Source organism: Xylocopa sonorina, chromosome 4 (assembly GCF_050948175.1).
Source record: "Xylocopa sonorina isolate GNS202 chromosome 4, iyXylSono1_principal, whole genome shotgun sequence".
Taxonomy (NCBI): domain Eukaryota; kingdom Metazoa; phylum Arthropoda; class Insecta; order Hymenoptera; family Apidae; genus Xylocopa; species Xylocopa sonorina.
In genome coordinates this window covers 13,750,363-13,776,249 of record NC_135196.1, presented here as the reverse complement: position 1 = coordinate 13,776,249, position 25,887 = coordinate 13,750,363, and the positions used below count along the sequence as shown (strand labels likewise).

Genomic DNA, 25,887 nt, shown 5'->3' with positions numbered 1-25,887 from the left:
AAAATCGATCGGACGATCGGTTGGCCCGGTAGGTCCGACTAGACGACGGATAAGCGGCAACTATTAGAGTTACCGGCACGTGTATCGTTCGTTAGCCGATTAAGGTGGCTGAAAAAGAATTCGATAGGAATCCGATGAGTCCCGTCTACCGGACCGAGGGGAAACCCATTACCTCTGCGGCGCTGGCAACTTACAGGCGATCGTACCAGCACTCTCTGTTACAAATGTGCGACGGTTGCTCGGCTGTAATATCGCTTCTGGCTACGTGCATCGAGTGTACCCAGCACGTAACGCGCGGCTACCCTGATAATAGATCTCTGCTCGTGTCTCTTAAGATTAATTGCCGGATAAATATTGGTCGAAAAAAATTTACGCGCTTGTGCAGCGCTGTGGAGTCGCTTCTTTCTCGTTCACGAGAGACATCGCGCTCTTCCGGTCGCGCCACGGATCGCAAAGGCAGCCTCGTGCATCCCGCGTTCCATTCCAGCCCGGCAGCAAACCCGACGCTATTCAACTTTTGGATTACAAGCGGAATAGAAATAAAAGCAGCGAGTAGACGGAATAAACAGAAGATCGTCGCGAGCCGTAGGCGTTTTCGAATCGCCACTCTCCCCCTTCGCCATCCGCAGACAAAGTCTACGGATGTAATTTCTTGCGAAACTCCGTTTCGGTGAGACGACACTGCTCTCTCCGTAGCATTCCCAGCCGGAGAAAATTCGTTCTCCCTTTGCTCCTCTTTTGCCACCCCCCGGTTTCTTCCTTGTTTTCGCTACGGCTGCGCGGCCGCTCGGTTATTTCGTCTTTGAGGGCGCAAGCGGAAGAGGAACCCCGAGCGTCTGTATAATTTGAAGGCGCAGCCAAGAGTGACTCTTACTTACCAAGAGGAGCGGCGTCCAAAGGCTATCGCGAACGTATTCGCTCGCTCGCGATGATTCGTTACGTAAGAATTCCGACCAGCCATCGATCCTCGCGTGGCGCACGAGAAATTCGCATCGAAGGAATATTCAGACGATGTCAAAGGCATCGATCGGTATCGCGAGGGTGATTGCGGTTTCTTTTGAGCGCAGGGGACCATGATTCCCGTACGACGTGCACCGATGTTACCCTCGCTGATTCCGTACGTACCGGTCTACGCTCGAATATATACGGATACGATGCACGCCCTTTTGGTTTCGCGGGTTAAATGACTCGCGAGTAACGTCTGAAGAGAACCAGCTCCTCCATTCAGCAGCCAGATCGCACGGTTCGATCTCAATTTCCCGCGCCATTATCCGTTCCCTTTCAATGCAAACTTCTCGCTGGCCTTTCCGGTTTTTTCTTCTTCTCGCAGAGAAAAAAGAATCACCTTTCTCGACGACTAGCACACGACGACCAGCGGACCGATTCGAGATCACGACGAGAGGAAGTCGAAGGTAGTGGTAAACGAGGAATCGGGTTGAATGGTGACCCTTGAGGGACTGATGGAGAGAGAGAGAGAGAGACAGAGAGAAGGATATAGTGGCAGGTTTTTTTCTTACGACAGAGAGAAGGGGAGAGTCAGAGGGAGATAAAAGAAGAAACTCTTGTGCGCGAGGTAAAATGGCGTCGAGAAGGAACACGAGACCGGGGTAGTGGGACGGAGGAGGACGCGGAGAGCTGTTTTATTATTTTCCTTAAACACAGACCTGACGGGAGAAGAAAGGGAAGGCGGTTATAAATCACAAGCCCGCGTGAATACCCAAGAAGAACACCGGTTCTTTGCGCCTTTCTGTTAAACGCGCCTTCGAAGCTTCTCTTCCTGTGCTCCATTTCTCTCTCTCTCTCTCTCTCTCCCTCTCTCTCTATTTCTCTATCAGTTCCACCCCGTTCTCTCACCCTCTTCTCACTGGCGCAACGCGTCGATCCGTGACTCGGTAGGGGTGCCGAAGCGATATCGCTCGAGCTCGAACGTCGTGGAAAATCGACCGCTCCTTTTTCCCTCGCGTTTACCGGCTGCTATTAAGAAATGGTAAAAATTAGAACGATTTTACGACGGCCAACGAGTCGAGTCGCGTATCGGCTAGTCGCATTCTCGTGCGAGCAATCCTATCCCTTGAAATTTCAAATCTGAAATCCACCGATTACGCGGGAGGCGTTCGACTTCCGGTTGGCTGCCCGCTACGTTGTCATCTCCGCGGGGAATACTTAGATACCCGATCGAAAATCCATTAATGGTCACTCCTCTCGTTATCATCGGCCTACATCGACGGCCCTATCTAAATTGAATTTTACGGGTCAAGAGATATTACAATAATTGAAGAATCCTCGACATCGTCGACGATTAAAGAGTCGTACGAAAATTACCCCCTGGTTTTACGACAAGCCTCCGTCCTCGTCACGATCGGATAACACAGAACGTTAAGTACAAACGGAAGGCAAAATAACTTTGTCCCATCCGTTTTCATAAAAGAATACCCGCGAGGATAAAGTAAGTCTCCGAGGGTGGATTGTCCGCCCTCTGGTATCCGAAATCTGCCTCTTCAATCTCAATCAATCTCTATCCCTCGATCGACGATTCGATCGTATCGATCTACTCCTTCGGAACCACCTCGACTGAGAATATTTACTCCAACCGGGTTTCTTCGTTCTTCGTCTGTCAACAAAGCTGTATAGTTTAATTCGCGTCGGTCCTGAATCGTCGACACGGCATTTTCCGGTTGATCGGCTATCAAAGAAACACACTTCCGCTCGTGGTAACGGCGGTCCGGAGATGACGAGGTAAACCTCGGCTGGCGATAATGCTGATCGGTCGACGGGGCGATAAAAAGAAACGTAGATTTCGAGGATAGGGTGGCGCGTCAGGGATAAAGGGGGGGAAAACTGGGGCAACCGTTCAAAGGAAGGAGCGATCGTGTGCTGCGGTTGACGAACGTGACTCCGCTTTCCTCGCTGGGAAAGGAGAGGGCGGACGAGCCACCTCTAACGAGTCACGAATCAGCCGCAAGGAGCCCTGATGATCCGGAAGGATGATCGTTTACCCGGGCGAAAAAAGGGCTAGCGTCCTAGAGAGGCTTCTATCCCGTCTCTTAATTCGAGTTTCTCGCCGTTTGTGAGAAGTGCAAGGACCACGGGAAGTTGAAGAGCCGTTCTCGTCGATTTCATTACCGTCATCCCCTTTTTCACCCTCTTTCTCTTTCTCTCTTTTCGTTGACACAGGATGGTCCCGTTTTTCAGACGGTGGTTTCCGCCGCTTTACGCTTCCACCCTTCGACGAAATTTGCTGATCCGTCCACGATTACGGATCATAATCGTCCGACGCTTCCCTCGCCCTCTTTTTCTATCCTTCTCCGCGGTCTCAATGGCGCGCGGTCAAAAATCAGACCGTTTTTCAAGCAGCCTGGACGATCTCGGCGCAGATCTGAAATGCCTTTGACGCTGTTTTGATCGAAACTCTCACGCTGAAGCGCACTCGTTGACAATGATGCTAGAAACGTTGCTCGCACGCGAAATTAATTTTTCGAGAGGCAATTAAAAACTTTCAGAGTTACCTCGACTTTGCCGAACGCGTAACATCGAGCGTGTTCGCACGCTCGTCTCGTATCGTGCATATATTTTTCTGGATTTACCACTGGTTAATCGAATTTTATCAGAGATTCTCGCTTCCTTTCGCCGCTTAATTCGAACTGCTTAAACGCGACGTGTCGACGCAGCGCAAAATGCTAATTAATACCGGGTAATTATTCTTAACCATGACGGGCGTGCCGAGGGGCGAGCCAGCCCCGTTGTTTCAGACGATTTTGTTCGCGAGCGTGTACCGCGAAGTTGGTTCGAGCCATTGTAAATAGTCACGGTTTTATTCCGCGGCAACGTTGCTCAGTAATGAACCGGCTCCTCTTATCTCATTAAACAGAAGGGCGTCGATCCATTAGACGAGGCCGGTTACTCGGCAGAAAGCAGAGATCGTTCGTATCTCTCGCTTCTCTCGTTCGTTTTCACCTCTCGTTCCCGCGCTCGCCCTCGTTCATCGTCCGTTCTCGCGGCTCCTCGCGCGCATAATACGGTGGATCGTTTGAGAAAACGCAAAGGGTGGGGTAGGGTTCAGCTAGTCAATCTAATTAAGCCCACCTAACCATCCGTCCTGCTCCTTTTCCAAAACGCCCAGCGGCGATTTATTTGTTTATTCGTTCAACGACCAAACGATAAAACGTAATTGTCGCCATGCCAGGACAATTTATTAGGGATGACAAGGGTGCAGCGATCGATGATGATAATTGAACGTTTAATCGCGCGATGCGTTCAAACTTCAAGTTCGAGGAATGTGGATGGAACAGAAATTTGTATGCTCTCGAACGCTGTTGGCCGTGCGATCGCTGACATTTGACTGTAAAATTGCAAGCGTGTCAGGGAGTACTATAAACGCTAGGGTGCCCTCGCGTTACAACGTTTCTCGGTACAATATTATCTCTAATTCAGTCGTGTCCCATTCCCTTTGAGCCGATATTAACCAAGGGACCCAAAGAGGCAATTTAGCCGGCATTCTTTCGCGATATCCCCGTCGGTTACCATTAAACCGACGTCCCGTTCCACTGGCTCCTTCACCGGAAACTTGCGAAACTTTGATAGGATTCGCGAAGGTCGCCGATGCAGCGAGCCGGACGGTCTCGTTGGAACGTCAGGTGGCATTCGCGAGAGAATTTTTCGAAATTCACCGCGTGAATCTGGTTAAAAGAGGAGTGGAGAGGAGAGGAGAGTGGCAAAGCCAAAGGGGGACAGGTCGAGCGACTCTTGCGAGGGGTGAGGCAGATTTCTATCGCGTACCGCTCGAGGAAAATCGAGGAGGAAGGTTCCTTAGCTCGCGCCCCGTCGAGTGGCTGTTGACTTGCGAAACTTGTTCCGTGGGATTACCTCGTAAGTCGCGGGCTATCCCTGCGCGAGCGTCAACCGACGGCTGGCGAGAAAATTTCTACGTCCAACCCCCAGTGTCGATATGCACGCGAGAACGGCCATCGATTGGACCATCCATGGAATTATGGAATTACCACGGTTCGCGTGCGATCGAACTCTGCGTCGAACTTGTCGTATGAACACGAAGAAAGTGTATGCTCGAAGCTTGGCTTCCATCGCGCGAAATTAAATTAGAAAAAGGGAACTCACGTATCAAAAGATTCGATCCCTTCCGTTACACCCGAAACACCTGTCACTCGCACCCCCAAAAAGTTCGCTCGCAGCCATTGCCATCGACCTGGTCCCCTTAAATTGTTTCCAAGTAATCAACGCCAGTTCACGCACGCTTCGAACTTTCTTTCGAACGCTCACGGTTCGGCTCTCGACGCGCCACGAAACGTACGAACCCTCGCGGCCTTTTCACCCCTACGCGCTCGCATTATTCCTGCTCGAACGACGGGTGCCGCTCTACGTCGCGACGTTCCATTTTTCCACGAGTCAGCGACACTTTTGTGTAACTTGCCTCGTGGTTCTCGGTCAGGGGAACCAGCGAACTTTAATCGCGCGTCTTTTCCGGTTACAACTTTCTGAGGAACGTCGATGGAGCCGAGGGTGCACGAAAGGGTCTCGCGAAAAATTTGCGGTACTTGGTGGGTGCGCGGAAGGAAGGCGATCGATATTAACAGTATTTACTTGCGCGCATACGCGCAGATAGATTTAATACCTGAAACACGGTGCCGAACGCGATATTGGTAAATTGCTCGACATGCGGGCTATGCAAATCTCTGGATTAAAGCAGTTTCAATTTCTGTCGACAAATGATACGATGGATGATAACTGGCTGGCAAGTAAAGCGTGTAATCATCGATCAACCGTACGTAATATTCTCGTTGGACAATTGTTAACAAACATATTGCCGTTAGGTAAATCGAGCATACCAGCAGGTGAATAGTTGTCAATTAAAACGGGATTTCTATTATCCGTTTCTAATATCACGTTACAAAAGGGATCTATTTGCGCTGGTACACGGGACGTGTGCCTGGATCGCGCGCGTTTCACGCGAAGAAAGGGCAGAGGAAAGGCTCCATTGATCATAGTCACAGGCTGGCAGTGTGATATTTACACAAAAAGCAATGCAAAGCACGTAAGCTGCGCAACGTTTTCATGCCCGTCGATTTTATCGCTGACAAGAGGATTGTTCGTACGAACAGTGCTGCTGCTTATTCATCGGGTTTCCTGTGTGTCTAGTCGCTAATCATTAAGCAGCTCGTTCGCTGTCGCTCGAGTTGCACAGACGAGCATTGTTTTGATACTCGTAACAGCTGGAAATGGCCTGAAGAAATTTCATTTTCCACGAAACAGAGAGAGAGAGAGAGGGGAAGAGAAAGAAAGAAAACAGAGCTAGGTGAGAAACTTATCTGTCGACCCGCGATCTAACGTTAATTTCTATATTATTCGTGTCACTCGAAGCAACGAAGCGAGATCCTAATCCCAGCAGGAGAGACCGCGACAGGATAAACACGACAATACCATACCACCTATCCCTCCATCGCAGCGTGCCACCCTTTGGGTCGCCGTCCGGGCTGCGTACACACAGAAAGGGAGAGTAAGCGCTGCGAAAGGTGGGGCGGCGTTGGCAGGGTGCTCTCGTTCGAGGTAGAAAAGAGCAGGACTAGGAGAATTTTCAAGCACGACGTCGCAATTACATCGGATCAGAGAGGAATATTTCATCCGGCAGCCTTCATTCGACGAAAACGAGAGGGGGAGACGCGCGAACCACCCCCTCGCTCTTCCCTATCCGCCCTTCATCCCACCCTGCTACGGATTATTAACGGGCAATTTGCCGCGTCTGCTGCTGACTGTATTGTCTCTCTATTCTGTGGCCCTCCGTCGTTCGGATGGCAAGCTTTCCCTCTTTGCTACCCCGCTCTCTCTCTTTCTCTTCACGTCCTTCTGTGACCACCTTTTCCCTCTACACTTGCTTCACCCGTATTCGAACCGTCTAGCCTCCTTCCTTCCTCCTTCACCCTTCGTCATCGTCATCTTTGCCCTCGATTTCACCTTGCCACGTTTTCCTCGAGTCCTTGCCGCTTTCGCCCCCCTCTCAGCTATCCTTCCCTTCTTTCTTCTCCTTGGAATCCTTGGAAGTTCGTTAAGGGAGGCGAGCGGTCGGGCTCGGTTACTCGACGTCTGCTTGTCCAGGGGACCTCTCCTCTCTGTGTCGTCCTCTGTCTTCTTTTTGGCGTCTGGCAAAGCGAGCCCCTTGTTGGCGTTCGAAAACCGTCTGCAAGGGAGTCCTGGTCCCGCGTGTGTATGCGTGGCTGCGGTGTCGGCTCGCGGGGGGAGTGTGACGTAGGTCACAATGGAGGGAACGGAGGTTGTGGTTTACGATTAAATAGAATAGAATGGAATAGAAGGGGAGTGTTTCCTTTTCGCGTGAAGCCTTTTGTTTAAAGGATAATGACTAATTAGGGGAAGCTCGTTGAATATGGTTGGTGTTTTATTATCACGATGAAAGTTGAATACCATTCATACCGAGCTGTCCGACGTCTGAGCCGATGAATTCATTCTGGTTAATTCGTATTTCAACCATTAATTACTCTGCGTTCTGTTAAAAATGGTAATTAACGGTAACAGAATTGTTCGAAAGTTCCCATTGTTCGTTTTTTTTTTTTTCTTAATTACACCCACCGGTATTGTCTGGTAAAATATAACTTTCGAAGAACTCGACGCGCGGCAAAATTTGTTCTTTCCGCCGAGCCGGCGGAGCTTGTTCCTCGATTGGCGACGATAAGTTTGCGTGAAATTCGTCAAGTTACATCGAACGTTCGAGTTTCAGTTCTTCGCCAAACTTTCCCCACTGTGTCCACATTTTTCGCCCTCCTCTCGAGGAACTTAATTAAAAATCGCTAAGAGCAGTTCAAACTTCCCGTCTGCGTTTCCATTCGGAAATAGAATCGAAAAGTTACCATCGACTTGACGCATCGAACGTCTCGGCCACTCGAACAGTGGGCCAAACAACTCCGCCAGCCGATCGGATTAATATCGCGACACCAACCCCTACGGAAGTCCGCGCGACGCGTCCGTGCAACGATCCCGCGTTATTACACTTTTATTACCCCCTGGGATGGTTCGCGTGTTAATTGTACGGCTGGCCGGTGAACACCGGAATTCCTGAAGCGGCTGACACCGGGTTAGTGTATTTACGAGATATTCACCGGATAATATCGGGCCTAGGAGCCCTCGGTCGGTAGAACGTGTGCCTGGTAAGCCTGAGAAAGGCGAGGGAGCTGCTGGTGGGCGCGCCGTGTTAGCCTGCATCCAGCAAGCCAGTTAGGCGGGGTATTTAGGAGGGAATTTGGCGGTCCTGAAGTTGTACATTACACCCGAGTCTAGCCGGAGTACGCGGTTATAAAGGTTGCCAGCGGACCACAAATCCAGCGTCTCCCATGGGCCGGAATTTGTGGCTCGGTAAATTTAATAAGTCGACAACCGGCGTTGTCTTGTTGTTCCCGCGGGTACCGTCGACCGTTTGTAATTTCGCTTGATCGGAAATTTTCCGCGACGCTCAACGCTCGACGCACGCGTTTCCTTTGAGAATTCGCCTCTTCCTCGTTTAATCGTCTCGCATTAATTACAACTTTGGGACGTCTTAACCTTGCCAGGAGAGCACGGACTCAGAGGAGAGAAAGAAGAAGGCTTTCAAGTGTTCTGCAGAAGTACGCGTTTATTGTCTTCGTACACGATGAACGTATTCACCTCGCACGCATCTCGCTACATATTTCATCGTACCTATCCGCAAGGCTAGTGGTGGAATAAAAGCAATGGCGAAGTAGGGGACGACGAGACGAGGGGTCGAGCGTTTACAAGGCTCTCGCCAAGAGAAAGCCAGGGTGCGAGTGGGGGTGGAAAGGGTGGCGAAGGGTGGCCACAGGGCCAAATACCAGCGTATCATTCTACAAAGTAAACAAGATGGGGATTATTGCCGTTTGAATGCAACAAGCTACTTCCAGTCGTCCAACACTCTGACGTCTTACCCTTCTGGGTTGGTGTCACCGCGAGAGCGTATTGCAGTGCACGCGGTGCATGGATGTCGCTGTTAACCCTTCGCAGGCTACCATCTGTGCCTGCTTGCGTCTTGATCCTCGAGGGTTGTTCACTTCGACGATTGGGCTAAGACGAATCTGACACAAGTTCGAGTTTCTTTAACGAATCGCGATAGAAGTAACAAATGTGAAGATCGTTTGAAAGTTTGCGACACGTGTCGGAGAACGATTGGATCAATCTCGAACCTATCAGCCTAATCGGTCACCGATTTGTCCCCAGCAATGAACGTCTGCGGGAAATTTGGTAACGCCCGCGATACAACTGACAATTAACAGTTAAATTGGTAATGTCTACTCGAAGCTCGATGGGTTACCAACGATAACGATCGACAAATCGGTACGTATCTCCCGGAATTCCGTATCTGTTCATCTAACAATATCGCATGACCGTAGCCCATGAACGCTCGTATCGCTATACGAAATCATTATCTCGTCCAGCTGTTATTATTATTATTATTATTACTATTATTAGTAAAACGATTGGACGCGTTGCGATTGACCCTTCCATCGGTCGATTTTAATATAAAACGATCGTCCAACAAACTAGGATAATATCCTGGGCCGTTTATACGGCCGAACGACTGCCGGGGCGAGAATCGGTCGATATTAAACGCAATTTTACACGGCACACCACCGTTCCGCGTTATTACAGCGCGTTTTCGCGTTCGTTGTTTTCGCGATACTCGCGTATGCATGGAATTTTCCAACGCGGGTATTTCGACTCCGTGAAATACCTTCAACGACCCCTTCCCTCCTTTCTTCGTCTCTCCTCTAGGCGCCCGCCGTATTCTTCTTATCCGAAAGCGTTCCGTTTCTTCGTTCAGCGGCTCGCACGCGCATCGCGAGCATAATTCTCAATCACGATTGAATCATTGATCGTCGTGCAACTCGCGTGGATTAAAATTCGAGCAACTATACAGGGCACTCGCAGATGCTCACGACGAGAGATCCGGTGCTTTCCCCCGCGATCGAAAGGCAAAGAATGTATCCTGTGAAGTAAGAGGGGTAGCGGAACGAGGGTGAGAACAAACAAGAGGGGATGGGAAAGAGTACACTTTAAAAACCAGACGAACATCCTCCATCCCATTTTCACCGACCCTCAAATCTATTCTTCACAGGCCCTTCTCTCGTCTGCCTTGGGTCCCCCCTCGCGAACCAGAAAGGTTGAAGTTAACAGCCCTTAAAGTCGTTCTGCGGGTAACCCGACTCCTTCGAGTAGCGCGCCAGTTTAATTACCCGGTCGCTAAAAATCGTGGCTGCATTCTCCCGCGTTAATTCGCGTGCTTTCCTCTCTGGTTGTTCATTCATCGAGGACGAGATCGCGAACGAGAGGAGGGGAGCGCGAGATTTTTGGTGGCTCGCGTTCACCAGCCCCGCGTCTTCGAATCGAATGGAAACGGGCGATCATCGTTAATTCGCCAGCGTTATCAATCGAAAGCGTCGCGAGCCAAAAGAAAGCAACGTCACCCTCTTTTCACTTGGACCGTTTTAATTGCGGCCAATAAAGTGGCCCCGATTTTCCCGAACGGAGTGCATGCACGCGGGCGCGATCGTTATTAGAACGGCGCAATCTCGATTAATGGAACGTTTACAAGCCATCTGCATGGAAATCGAAAAACATAACCGCAGTATGCGCCCCGGTGTGATTTATCGGCTCGCGTTTCATTTACCATCGTTCGGTACATCTGATGTCGGTGGTCGTAACGAGGTATTACGCGGACTCCAAGTCCCGGTCCGCATTTAACGGCCCCATCCGTGACAGCCGCTTTGATTTCAACCCCCTCACCCGCTCGAAACTGCCGTCCCTATTCAAATTACACCGTACGAACGTAAATGCCCCGAATACAAATTGGTAGATCGATCTTCAAACGCAGCCGCGATTACTGGCTAGCGCGCGCGGAAGAAAAACCTCCGAGTCCTCCACTGTTCGCGCGCTCACACTTCGAACGAAGAAACGGAAACAAAAAATTCAAATCAGCCTCGTCGAGTCCAGCGACAACGATCGAAACGTAAGTCCCTCTCTACTTCATTTACTCAACGCCTTAAATTATCCACGAATTTCCTTGTTCTTTCGCGCGGTGCTCGAGGACTCGCAGAGTAAACGTAGACGTCGCAGGAACCGCAGAGCGCCGCGGAAATGATTTATTTTCGGCGCAGCTGTTGAATTCGAGCCGACGAAACGCGGCGTAACGGGCGAGAGAGGGTGATTCGGCTAGATTCCGGTGGCACGTGGCAAGTTAACGAGGGGTAGCAGTTGACCTGACTGGCGGCGCGCGGCTTAAAGACGCGTGGTCCGCGGCAAATTACAGGGCCGGCGTATTACCGGGGTGGGCGGCTATAAACCGCGGGGCAAAACTTGCTCGAAACTTGGTCGCCGTCACCGCGTACGTGACAAATCTTACGTCACTGGCACGCGACCGTGTCTGTACGAGCCGCTTAGCCCCCTGCGAGTGTTTGTTCCTGCTGGTAACTCGGAAGCATTTCGCGCAAACGAGGAAGGTTAATGAGTAGAACGGCGGAGAGGGAGCAAGCTTGCCGCGGTAACCACTCGTTACGCCGGAACGCCCGTCGGATGCGCGTGATATTAGCACGTTAATATGCATGGCGCATCGCGCCGCGTAGATATCGCTTAAAAATAGCGGAACGTATGCTCCCGCTACGTTATATACCAAGTAACGAGATGTTTCGCGAGATAATGCTGGCGTGTTTAAAAATACCGTTCGTACCGTGCCGTTCTGTAAAGCTGTTTGCAATAACGTGGCGTTACCGCGCAGGGTACAAATTTATCGAAACGCGATTGCACCGGATGTACCCGCTTCGAGAAGCAGTTTCCGTCGAGGAGAAACCGTCGAGGAAAAGTTTGCTTTGACGATAACTGAAGATTGATGATAGATACGATCCAAAGATTCCTTGGACGTGATACAGCAGACACGGATAACCCTTTCCACGTCGATTGCGCGGATCACGTACCGGTAGAACGCGTGGAGAACGCGTGGAGAACGCGTGGAGAACGCGTGGAGAACGCGTGGAGAACGCGGCGCGGCGCAAGAATTTCTGCTGCGTTGCGAAGAAATCCCAGGAAGGATTAAAGGGATCCAGGGGAGAAAGAATGGAACGCTAAACGGTGCTCGACGAGGTTGCCAGGCATTCCTGGCCGTGGCTATCCCCTTGCGGGAATATTTATATTCTCGGCACCTAGCCGGCCGTAAATCCCTGGCCGGCAATTAAGGCTGGCCGGCCTACGGGTCTCGTTTCGCTCGTCCGCCGGTTCGCGCGGCGTCCGGTTCCCTCCACGCTGCCCTCTAACTCTCGACGGTCGTTAACGCGGGCTATCATTGCGCAGATGCGTTTCGTCTCTCTCGTTCTCGTTCACCTTGCACCGGCTCGTCCCTTGCGCGGTTAACCCCTCTCGTGGCCGCGGTACATCGACGCTTCGTACACCCGTGTCTCGCGCGGGGGGTGCGCCAGGTGGACCCTCGTGGTTTAGCGTGTGTAGTTACATCAGATTCGGGCTTTTGTGCGATTTCTCCACGGTTCAGAGGAGATGGAAGCATCGAGTCGAAGATTAGCGAGGGATTTCGGTCTGCGCAGAGGGGATGATTATTCCAGGGACGCGTGTAGGCACTTGCGTTGTCGATTAAGAGGGTTACTACTTGTTGCTGAGGGACGCTGACACTTCTGGGGGGACAAAGTTAAGGATTTCGAAGTCGATTTCGCGGAATATCGTGGTATCGACATTTTTTTAAACACGACACAAAGTCAGGTAGGTAATTAAAGCTTGCTCGATGTCTTCAGCTGCGCTTTGCTAGGACGGAAGAGAACGAAGTTTGCATTAAAACGATTCCGTTTAAATCTGAAACGGAACGAGAGGAGAAGCTTTTCGCTGCAGCATGCCAGGAAGAGGAATAAAAAGCGGTGCGTGCCAAAGAAGAGTATCCGGACGCTTTTCATGCTTCTATGACCGCTCGAAACGGAAGAGGGGATGCTCGCCACGTGCAACTTCTACACGCGACAAATCGTCAAAGCATTCCAGCACGCCTGCGCCACCTCCGTTGACGGGATTATTAAGCGAGAATCCCTATTAGCCAGGCTCGAACGTAAAGCGCTTAACTTCGTGCTGCATCCACCTTTGACACTCCCCGTGAGCCGTAACCCAGGAGTCGCGAGCGCGACTTCGTATAAATATGCAATAAATCGCCAAGGAATCGCGTATAAATATTTATAACACGGACGGGTCCATCGAGCGTCACGCGACGAGTCTGCTCGACGGTTAATCGAAACGATCGTTTCTGATCCGTCGAAAGGGCCGCGCCACTTTACTTTTCCGCCCCCTCGACGCGCCTTGTTTGCGCGATGCATTTGCAGCCGCCTCGAGCAGCAGTTCGATTAAACGGGATTTAGCGTGATCGCGATCACGACGCGATGACAGCGTGCTACGCGGCTGAAAAGTTGGCTGGAGAGGCAACACAGGGGGATGAAACAGGCGTGACACCCAGCCGCATATTTTGACTGCTTCACTCGTCGTTCTTTCCACGATCCTGTAAGATGCGACCAGTGCATGTCACGCGCGACTGCAACGCGCGTTACTTTCGAGAAGGAAATTCACGCGTTCGAATTCGCTGGAACTCGATCGCTCGATTTATCCTCTCGCAGATTCGTATCTCTCTGGCGAATAGAGATTTCTCAGTGAACGACGACAGCGGTCGTGTTCAAAGCAAAGAGGGGACGTAAATACCGTAGGTAAAGTACGAGGGGGAAGAAGGAGGCGACGACGGCGAAGAGTAAGAATAAGAAACGAGGAGGGGTCTTTTAATTTCATCGGAATAATTTACGCGCGCTCGAGGGTCGATTCTAATCCCTTGGTATTTGAATAGCCGAACAGTGCTAATTGAAACGTCTATTTCATAAGCTTCATTTCCAGAAGGAAAGATAACTTTCTTCGGCTACTTTATTCCGCGAGCGTCTGCGCGACAAGAAGAGCCGGAAGGAGCCGTGGGATGTCGGGGGGCGGGGCAAAAGATACGAATTAATTACTTCGATGTCTCCTTCGAAGCAGCTGCAACTTCAAATTCCCCCGGGACAGTAGTTTATCTTGATTACCTTTAGTCCTTTAGACCTTAGCCCCCGGATTAAGAGGGATGATTGAGTAGTCCGCAAGGGCCGCGCGCCCGTTCTCCCGCTCTCCCTCTCGCCCGCCCGTTCTGCTCATCTGGCACCAGGCTTTTGATATTATATGAAAACATTCTGTCATAGTGATTCGCGGCGAGTGTAGAGGAACGTTTCAGACAGGCGACAGGGAAATTAAATTTCCCTCAGGGATTCGACGATCGTGCTTCACGGAATTTCTATGCGTTCCTCGTTTCTTTTTTTTGTTTTTTTTTTTTGCCTCCACCCCTCTCGTTCCTCGTAACAAGTCTGGTGATTTATTAGGAGCACCGATGCCGGCCCCCTTTTGATCAACGACCGCAAGTTTTACTAACCGCCCGATGTATCGGTTAATTGGATGTAATCCTAGCGCGTAGCATTAATTTCGTTCGAGCAATCGGATTGTTTTATCCAGTTCGCATTGACGGACAACGCGAGCCCCCCCCTCGATGCGGTAATTATCGGTTTACATATTCGTCTATTGAATTTCGAACGGACGCGGATCAACTTACGCGAAACGAAAGTATCGGCATCGAACGAATTTCGCGCGAGGACGCAGGCCAGGCGAACGAGATTTCTAGCATGTTACCCCCGCCAAATTGCAGGGAGCCATAAAAACAACATCCCCGCGATTGCTCGAGTTTTTACGCGATCCGGTTGATTTGTTTCTTACACGCGCTCGCGCCCCGTTCGATCGCAATTTATCACGGTGTCCCTGACGTCGATGGAACTGCTCGAGAAATCTATCGACTCCCGCGTGACAGATGGTAATGAAGAGTAAAGGTTGGCCACGGGAAAAAAGCCGAGCATCACGACCGATTCGTTCGAATCATCCGCGGGAAGTCGTAAAACGAAATTAGCCCGCGTAAAAATCGTGCCTGTACGAAGGTCGTTGACAAATTGCGTTTGGAAAGCGCGATGGCGTAATCGTGCCCATCGCGTAAACGGACGTCAGGACCAACCCCCAGCTCGCGCGAGAAGGTTAAAACTAACGAAATCGCGGGATGGGGCTAAAAACGCGCGTATGTAAGTACGTACGTACGCACGCTGTCGACTGCACACGCGTCCCCGTGCATTAACCAAACGAGACGGACGGTACGCCCTGTGGGAAGAGCTCGATGAACGAGAGAAAGAGGGACACCAGTCTCGTCTAGAGAAAGAGAGAGAGAGAGCGAGAGATTTAACCAAGATTGAGTGGCCGGGTAAAAAGTTCGTTTCGCGGGGGCCGACCAGGCTTAATGCTCGGTATTATGTCCGCTGATGGATGCCGCTCGTTAATTTTATAATTTCAGCAACGAGCCCCAGGTTGGCCGTGCTCGCCAGTCGATTTTACGCCGCGGCGCGCACGCAGCCGGACCGGAAACGGGCGAAGGGTTGAAACGAACAGGAAGGCAATCGAAACGTAAGAAAAACGCACGCTGGGTTAGACGATAAATGTATGGGGTACAAGATGGACAGTGGAAGGAGGAGAAGCGAAAATGTTTGAGGATAAATGGTGAAGGACGAAGAGGATGGGGAGGATGACGAGACGATGCGAGAAGAGGGACGGAGAGGGTGGAGGGAAGAGAGAAATGGGAAACAGTCTAATTGGTGAAACAGTGGGGGCGAGGGGGAGTAAAGAAGAATGGTAAAACACGGGCGAACGAGGTACGGAATAATGGGCGAAGGGGAAGAAAGGTGAGGAAAGTCTGAGGATGATTGGCCACTGGAGCCACCGGTGGCGTTGGATACTAATATAAGGCTAGGTGGGATATACTCTTATAAATTGTCTGCCGCCGCTTCTTCACAGGCGGCCGCACGCAGAGGGGGATTTGTCTCCATTAAAGGGATTGAGGTTTTGTCGTACTTTACTTCCGCTCTTTTTCACTGTTTCCACCGCTGCCTGCGCTGTTACGTACCGCGTTGCCTTTGCCCTTTGAAGTTTTCCCCTCCCCCCCATCGTTTGTTCATTCATTAAATCCGTCCCGCGTAAAGTGGACCGTTCTGTCCGCGGCTCGAGAGAGAGAGAGAGAAAGAAAGAGAGAGAGTAGGACAGTTTCTTGCGAGAAATAAGACTTCCCTTTGGAAATTTCTATTTCTCGTCCGTTCTAATTGCGTTCAACGCGCTCGAGTTTCCTCTCCTCCTGGTGGCCGCGCGAGTTTAAAAGCTCCCTCCCGTGAATCCGTCGTGTAATTTTGTTGTCCGCCGAATACTTTGTCCACTCGGGAGGGCTGCTCCGCGGAGGATACGACGGGGAATTCTTGTTACGTCGTGTAACGTTTCAGGGCAGCTTAAGGAGACCGGTTAATTAGAGTTAACGTCGCGAAACGCGGGGAGGGCGTTTTGAATTATACGCCGGTGGGCGAAGATTAAACGACTTCGTCGAGAGCTTTGATAGTCTCGTTGCTGGAAATCTGAATGCACCCTGTGGAACCCTCCCGTCTTTTGTGCTTGAATTCGCGTGCCCTTCTTGCGGCGCACCCGACCACTTCGTTTTGGATTACGTTCTACTTTCGCAACGGAACAGGTGAACGCGTCGGATGGACGAATTAATAACCAATGTGAACGTCAAGCGTTCGACGCGAATCGTTTGATCGTCGATACCGATAAAATTGGGTCGAGGGTTGTTGCGTTATCATTGCTGCAGTCCGTTCTTCTTTTATTCCCGTGGCTGAACAGTGCCAAGCACGGTGTAATTTATAAAATATCGAGGAAACTTTCGCGGGAACTGGTACTGGGTGGTAAGAAGCTCGCTGAACTTCGACTGGATATTGTTTCGTCGGACGGTTCCCGCTAGGACGTCCTGGAGAAAAAGAACGGGACAGTTCCAAGAGCGAGGCGGTCGAGTTGATCTACCGTTTTTCAGCTAACAGTCGAGCGAGGCTGCGCGCCAGGAAATATCCTTCTCCGAGGAAACCATTCGTAGGAGGGATGCCTTTGTAATGCCTGATGCTGGAATATCGAGTTTTATTGCATTCGTATATTTTACACGCTGGAATTTTTACTATGCTGCGAGATGTATCACACTTTCAATTGCTCGCATAAATTGCAGATGGCAAACACGTAGCGGAAATATGCTCGCGCAAGTGTGCCAACGTTCAGTTAAAAATATCCTCGTCCCTCGTTCGCGAGGGTTGTTCAAATTTTATTTCGAAACTATCGCAACAGCGAAATTATGCACTCGCGGTTGCTTGTTCGGAAGCCCACGAAACGGCAAGGGTATTCTTTTAAATTTCCGTTAGGGGTGTATCGCGTGATTCTCCGTGGGCGCGGTTTCACCCCGGCCGACAGTCGCCCCGCTAAACGACGCAGACATTTATCAATGAAATTATGAAACTACTACAAGAAGGTGCGTTCGCCTCCACGAGATTACGAGGATCAAGGCCCGTTTAGTCGCAACTCCCCGGGACGAGACTTTAACTGGTTTTAGTCAAAGTGCCGTAATTCCCTGGGACGAAAACGTAACGAGTTCTGAGAAACAGGGACAATCCAGTCCCCGCCCGCCTATATCCTCTTTCCAGCCCCCCTGTCTCCCGTCTTCCGCCTCGCGACAGAGGAACTCCGAAAGTAAAAGTCCGGGAGAACCTCCACGCAACTTTAAATTAAGCCAGTTCGTTTTACTCTCGTCTCGCATTCTTAGGCTTAGCGCTTTACTCCTCGTGTTCTTCTCGCGTCTGGGGGTGTGGTTATCGATACGCGAGACTGGTGTCCCTTAAAAGACATCAGTTGTCCATAAAACTAACAAATCGACATCCATTATTTCCTCGAGTGATCAACAAATTCTCTGGTAATCCACTTGCGCAGATGAAAAAGCGACGACGCTTCGCTTCCTCCACTTTTATAAAGGACAATCAACCATAAAAGCAGCCATCGTCGGAATACTAAAGTTGCTGCATTACCTCCGTCCTGTATACGGTAACGGCATCCCCGTACAAATGAAATGTACTTCAAGCTCGTGTATATACACGTATCTTAATAACCCTGGCCCGATGGAGACGTGAAACCCCGCTGTTTTTACCAGCCAGCGAGATCTTCGAGGCGTTCTGCTAGACGCGTCGTACACGACGGTTTTTGCCGTCGCCCCGTGCCGTTGTCCGCGTGAAATCTAATCGCGGCGATCCTCGAGTTTCGAGCGAGTACACAAATTCGGGGCGTTAAGTTGCCGGCTAAGGGTAGTGAATTGTTAGCAGTCAGCCGGCGACTCGTTGTTCGACGAGGTGAACGCAAAACCTCCGCTTCATGAATATGTTTTGCGCGTGTTACAACGGAGCCGAACAAGCTTCGCCATCGATTTGCAATTCCGTTACGGAGACTGTCTTCGCGAGATCCGCGTCGAGTATCAAGCGCGAACCAGAGTGTCGCGTCCTGGGGGTGGGTTTTTGGTCAGGACGTTGGAACGCGAATAATTGGTCGGAGTTATCGCGAGCAGACGTTCTGCGCGATGGTAAACGCCTCGTTGCTTGCTAATTGAATCGTTTCTTTTGCTGTTATTCACGCTGACTAATCGCAGGAAAGAAGAGTGTCGTTCCATCGATGCGAAAGTTCACGTTCATTGAAAATAAGGGAGATTCGAGTGGTGCACTTTGTACGTGCGTATCCGATGGAACACGGGTGGCGTGTTCCGTCTCCGTCAATAAGAGAACAGCTTTCCGATAGTTTCGCGTGGCAGTTTCGTTTAAAGTTCTTCGTCTAATTCGTCGGAGTGCGTCGCCTGAAAAGGCTCCCGCCGTCTCCGCAAATCCGGCGAACTTTGAGTGGCGCTGGGACACAAAGAGGGTGAAACGAATTTTCGGACGGACGCAGAGAAAGTCAAGGAGGGGGGCGTAGCGTGGAGCAAAAACGAAACGTACGTGCACCTGTTAAAGCCCCGGATCTTTTACGAGTTTCGTAACAACGAAACGTTGGACCCTGTTCCATTCCGCGATGGCGTCGCGTTACCGGTAACTCCTGCGAAACGCCCGCTCTTTCCTCCCCGACAACAGTCTCGATAAGTCTGTAAATTTCCAACGCTGTCTGATATTTTCCCGAGCAATATTCTGCGCGCACGCCCAGCATCCGTTCCCTCGAGCATTTGCATTCTCATAAAAGAGAACGATGCGCGTTTTGAAAAATGCTCGCTGCGCGTAGAATTGTTTCACGGGTCTCTAGTCGCAGCGTCGCGTGTCGCGAGGGTAATAACTTAACGTGGCCGCCACGGGAAAACGATGGACGAGACGAGTGTCCGCAAATTCAGTAACTTCGTATCGGATCGTCGATACAATTGCCACGCTGCGACGCTTCCAGCCAATGTTCGCAGGTTCGCGCATTTCGAATGAGAATCCTCGATACACCGCCGGTACCATCGAGCGTCGAACGAACCGGAAGCAATCGCGGAGAAAGTCGACAGGCTTCAGAGGGTGTGGGCGTCGATCGTTGAAATCGACTGAAGGAGGCGCGTCAGACCACACCGGTGACAAATAACGCGACAGCCGATTTCTATGGAGCGCCTCCAGCTATGGCGGAGATTTCGAGGCAGCCAGCCACGGTGTCGAAGTTCGAGCCGCCGGCTCTTTCTTCTCGGATGGTGAAAGGAGCCTCTGAAGACGGCGCGCCCGCCTCGAACGTCGTTCTACTTAGGAACGATTAATAGCGGCTCGTGATTAATGATGGAGTGTGCTTGCGCGCAACGAGTGCTATAAGATCGATCAACGGCGAGAGAAAGAGAGAGGGAGAGGGAGAGAGAGAGAGAGAGAGAGAGGGAGTGACGGAGGAAGAGCAAACGGATTCTCTGCGAGCAATTTCCATACAACAAGCTGCACGATCCGGTGGATATTTGAGAGGAACAGCCGAGAGCGCTCTCGCTTGTGAATCTCAAGCGAGACGCGTTATCATAATGAACACGTTAAGATGTTTGACGTTTAAACGGCCGAGCGTTTGCCGAAATTTCGTCTGTTGATCTTCCACCTCGCGAATACTCTTGTCTGGTGTCTTTCAGATTGGATAAGACTTCTAAAGCGCTTGGAGGAGCGCGGTTTCCGCCAGAGCAGAATGGAAAGTCCTCTTTGGGACGAAAAATTTGATGAGAGAAGAAATACGAACCGATCGTATCCGATGGTAACCGATGTTTTCGGATACAGTAAAGCGCGGAGATTGAATATCCTTGAAACGAGGACAAGCGAGCGTAACCCGGTTTGCAAATAAACCGGGCCAATTATTGTTTCATTGAAAATCTACGATCCACGGTAAACGAAGTGCGCGGAACACACGAAATTGGATCGTTTTGGGAAGGAACAATTTTCGATCCGCCGTTGCGCCGGGCGCGTGGATCACGCGCGAGAAAAACGCCGGGGAATAACATCGAACTTGATTGCCGGGTACACAAACGAGATATAGGGGGTTGCGTGCGCGCGCGCGCGAGCGAGCGCACTCGCTGCCCGGAGTGATACGTCGCGGTTTAATACGATTTAGAATTCCATCGCGGGGCCCATTTAAAACTGTCGAGCGTGAAATTCAGGAACGAGGCACCGGGAAACGTCACAATTTTCGAGTAGCTGAAACGCGAAACGCGATTTAACCCCGGCGAGAGATCGAAACTTTTCGAGGCTATCTCGTGTCCGGGCGCTTGCATAAATAACGCGACGTGAAACACCGTTTATTTTGGCGGACGCTGGGACAGGGGACGGCGCGACGGCCGGGACCGGTACCGGGGGGTAAACTTCCGGTCCCTCGGGTAAAGTGCTCAGGCGAGGCAATAAAACCACCCTTTGCCGCGTGCTCCACGTACTTTCCAACTAATGCCTCTTCTGCTCGCTCTTACTTTTCCATCTTCCTCGCCCTCTTCCACCCTCGCCTCTATCTTTCGCCTGACTGACGAGCATCGTCGACGATTCGCGAGACACCTCGACGCGTTGTCCAGCGTGCGCGATAATTACTCGATTGGCGATTTACACGCTGTGGAGATCGAGGGAAACGCTATCGAGGAATGGCGCATAAACTCGAGGAGAGACCGAGCGATGGCTTTCAGTTTCACGAAAGGGTAATGAAGAGGCGGCGGAGAAAATGTCAGTCGCTGCAAAGGGACAGTAACACAATTAGGAAATTCTTTGCCACTCGATAGCGTCACGGAATATTTTACCGTGCGTTAAACGAATACCTGGGACCAGGAATCTTTGAGGCGAGGATCCTCCGCGTCGTTCGATCGAGATTCTTCGCCCTGGTCGTTACCGTCGCACAAAGTAACGCGGAGTACCGGATTCCTACCATTTCTTGCTGCTTTACGTGGGATCAATCGGATAGAATAGGTGCGTCGGAATGTTTCGTTTTATGATTTCTTTGCTTCAGCCACTTTGCTTCGCCAACCCTTATACGTCGCGCGAGTTACTCGAACGCGCGAAAATAGGATCCTGGCTAAGCTCGCAGCCGTCGTTGCAAGGTTTCCCTCGATATCGAAGCTTTCGCGAGGAACTCTCTCCGTTGATTTCTACGTCTAATCTTTGCTCGCATCCTACAGATTCTCCTTCTACTATTTTCAATCTCTCGTTCATCCCCTTTCACCCTTGGTTCGTTTCGATACAGTCGCTACAAAATTTTCACGTTTCTAATCGCCATTCGCCTTCGAACAAGGTGCACGCATGGTTCACGTCCACGCATCGAGCAACGCGAAATTCCGCACGCGAATCTTGTTTATCATTAAAAGCGTGCAGGACAGGGAAATCAATTGGAAGCGTGTTTTACAGCGCGTGTAACACGCGACAAAACCAGGAATTACAGAAACTCCATTTACCGATACGATTATTAACGATAATAGCCAGGGAACGCAGTTGATCGCACGAACGCGCGGCTACCGTGTAACAGTGACATCTCGCTGTTAATCTGAGCGAAACGACACGGTGGCTTTAATTAACTAGAAATATGTGCGGCCCAGCCGACGTTTTATTCCCAGCCGGAGAGGCGAAATGCCCGCGTATTACAATGTTTGCCTTCTCCGCGACGCTGTTTGGTCAGCGGCTACGTCTACAGCCGCGTCTCGCGTTTGCTGTTTCAACCGGCGCGCCTTTTAAGTTTTCACTCGCGGGTCAAATGAAATCGATTTCCCGGGCCCGTTGTTTCGACGCCGAAAATAGCCTCACCGCGACGCGAATGACGTACAAACTTGTCAAATATCATATCGCCACGGTCGAAAAACGCTCTGCCAGTTATCGTAATTACGAATCGATCTGTGCTCGTGGCGAGAATAAGATGGGCGAGAGACCGCGATTGAAAGAACAGAGCTGGCGATGAAACATTAATTTACCATTAAGTCGAAGAGATCGAGTTAAACTTTCACAATGGCAAACGAATTTCATCTGGCCGCTACTCTCCGCGCCACCATCAATTTTGCAGCTGCTCGTGACGTTTACGACTCGTCTGGATTAATCGTCCCGCTGGTCCTCAGGATTTCAGCGGCCCGAAAAAGTAACCGTACGAATTTTATATTCTGCAACTTGAAAACGTTGCGACTCGTTTCCCCCGGAAACGCGGTCCAATTTCTCCGCGTCGCGTTTATTTTTTTCCACGCCTCGACGCGAGGAGGTGGAGGAGGACCTGATTTTTTTTTTTCAATATTCCCCGTGTAATTCAATTTCCATTACCGGACGCGGACGTAACGTGGATAATTAATGAGACATTCGAATAAAACAGGCGGACAGTAAGCAATTTTCCGCGCTCCAAATAGTAACCAATAATTGATTTATGAGCGACCCAACAGTTGCGTCACGTTTCCTGAATAAAGCTCGCTCGTTCTCCTTCTCTCTTTCTCTCTCTCTCTCTCTGTCTCTCTGTTCGCTCTGGAAAGTTTCGAGCGAATTGTATCGTGGCAAGGAACAATTAAAAACTATCTTCACAATTTATCGCGACTGAATATTTCCTTCCTCCGTTCTGCCGCAGCGCGGAATATTTCGCATTAATATTCTCGTATCGACGTTTGTAAACTCCTATTTTAAACATTTACTTTCGGATTATCGAAATAGAATATTTCGATGGTTCATTAATAATCCCGGGGATTTCTCACAGTGGAATTCATGGATTTCCAATTTTTCCATTTCGTTCGATTTGTATTGTGTTTCAGTTCGGCTAGTCGCAATTATTGGTATCGGGAGTATTACGGATATCGTTCCGATTTTTATGCGGAATTAATGTAAACGATCGAAATTAACAATACAGAGAAACGAATAAGCGAATTGGTTCGCATGATATCGCGAAAAGAAAAGAATCGTACTTCCCCCCACGGTATTTGGAGCAAATGTTATGTAAAATAGCCAAGGGAAGCGGCACGTCTCAAACGAAACGTCTTTCCTTCCAAACAGTAGGTCGAATCCAGAACGGACCAGGAACCAAAGTAAATACAGAGAGAGAGAGAGAGAGAGAGGATAAGAGGAGAGGAGAGGTGGATCGGATATTCGTGGTTATGAAAGGCAAATTTCGAATTCCACGGGCGCGCGATCCACGATGGCCAACCAGCTGCATATGGACGCGCACAGGTAGGTGTATACCTAGCCACGTAGGGATACGTTTCGACGTAACGGCGTAAGAGAGGCCAAGGGACACCGGTGGTTCCCTCTCTTCGATCAATAGCTCGAGAATTGCCAGCGACGACCACCGTTTCCGTCTGGGCATCGATCCCCGCGTGTGCCACGTATACCAGTACTTATGTACTTTCCTATCAGTTCTTTCTGGCTGTTTCGTCCCTGCTACGCGACCTCTTCGTCTCGTTTGTTCCTCACTGACGACCTCCTTGGAAACCTTCGTCGTCTCTCGATGCCAACACCGGTAACAGTGACAAGCAGACGCGATTCATCAAGCAACAACCCTCTTAAAACAACTGGAAGAATCGTTACATGATCACTGGTCAACTTTCAAGGTTAATTGGTACCTGTCTTCCTTAAACTCCTGAGGAGCGCGAAAGAATAGTCAAATTCGCGGGGTTAAAGTTGGAACGAGCATTTCCACGCTCGACTAATTTCCATTCGAGTTGAAAGAGAGAATCGAGAGAGGGAAAAGGAGGAGAGACTCCTGCGAGTGAAATAAGGACACAGTGGCTCGTCATCCGGCAGCGACGTTCCTGAAATCGTACCTTCAAATCCCTCGCGAGAATTATTTTATTCTCGAATTATATCCACTGTACGTGGTCGGGACAGAGGGGTGGAGAGAAATGTAGGTAGATGGGGGCAGAGATAGAGAGTCCAGTTTAATCTCGGTCTACGATCGTGTCCCTACGTTTTATCGTTCTTCCTGGCATCGTAAACGCTGCCTGTTCTGCCAGCCCCGTTGCTACATCTATTCACGCTTGTCATACGGACCAGCGTGCCGTTTCGTTGTCAACTTCGACCGATCGTTCGTTCCCCCATGCAGCTGCGACGCCCTCGATCAGCTCGACGTCTCGATTTTCGTTGCCCCCCGTTTCATCGCGCGAGTTCGCCTTTCGCGCCTCCGTTCGCGCGCGTGCGACGAAATGGCGGATCGGTAGCCGGAGACATTTTCGAGGGGGCGATTCTGGGACGCGAGCCTGGCGGAAACGGGGCGAAGAGTCGCGAGGACGCGATTTAACGGTCGCCGGTGAAACACTCGACGAGGTACGCGGCGAGCAGTGGCCATGATTAAAAATAAACGCCGCGAGACAATTCAATTTCGTCCGATTATCGGGAACGGTGTAGTTAATAGAGCCGCGACAAGATTAAAGTGCCTCTTGCTACGCGGTGGACTAATGAAAATTCGGTTCGTTATCGAATATTGCGATATACCGGATTACCGGTTCGGAAAAATCAAATAATTAAATTAACGCGCGGCTTTCGGTCAACGTGTGCCCGAGACTCGATCGAAACTCGATGTGTACGCTTCAGCTTCCTTTCCCTCCCCTAGAAACCTCCCCTATACCGCTCTACAGATTATTGGACACCACGCTTCGCTTTTATTTGTAATCATATACACCGGCGAATTGGTAGATTAAATACAATCCAAATTGTCACGTGTAAGTTATTGACGTCGATCAAGTTCAATTCAATTAATTGCTGGGACGATTTCACTCCTGGATGGAGGAGGGTTTTCGCGCGGTACTGGGAGGGGCTGATCGTTGCCGATCGAACGCTTACCTCTATGACTTCCGGTAATCTTGTCCCGCAAGATGTTTATTTGGTGCACCCGACCAAACTCCTCGAACAACTTCCTGAGGTCGTTCTCGTCCATATCGTGAGGCACCTGGCCCACGAACATTTTTATGTTGTCCGGGTCTGGTTGCTCCACGCTGTTGTTGTTCATTATGCTGCAACAGAAACAGGCATTTTTTAATAATGAAACATCGGTTCCACGCAAAATTGAATGAAAAAATTGTTGGTTAGAAAATATTCGATCGACGAGGTTGACTGACTAATTCTATTTAATTGAAGGCAACGTACAACCGGTGGCCACTTTTGTTTCTATCGAGTCAACCAGCTCCGATCTCCCCTGCCATTAAGCTCGACACTTGACACGCGATATTGCGACAATGCTAATCTAAAGTTCGGCTGAGATAAAGTGCGGGAAATTGCGCTGGCAAGGTGTATCAAACTGTAGCAGAAGCTTGACTATCGGGACGCTGATCAAAGGAACGATCGGGCACGGCTGTGTATGCTTAATTATGGAAATTTCAAATTATAAACATTTCAAAATTGTTTGTTTGCGATAGATCGCAGTGTTCTTGGAAATACACGCTACAATTTCCAGCTATTTGAAAGTTCCGCGAAACTTCCGGGTTCCATCTGA

At 50.4% G+C, this 25,887-nt stretch overlaps 1 protein-coding gene across 11 annotated transcripts in view; it reads right to left on the bottom strand.

The window, feature by feature from the left end:
• The window catches only part of LOC143422709 (CUGBP Elav-like family member 1-A), a 229,858-nt gene that overhangs the window by 84,629 nt on the left and 119,342 nt on the right, over positions 1 to 25,887 (bottom strand). For all 11 annotated transcript variants that reach the window (XM_076893558.1, XM_076893559.1, XM_076893561.1 and 8 more), the window contains exon 2: positions 25,239 to 25,408. In XM_076893558.1, coding sequence (XP_076749673.1) covers positions 25,239 to 25,408 — 170 coding nt within the window. The remainder of the gene's footprint in view (positions 1 to 25,238; positions 25,409 to 25,887) is intronic.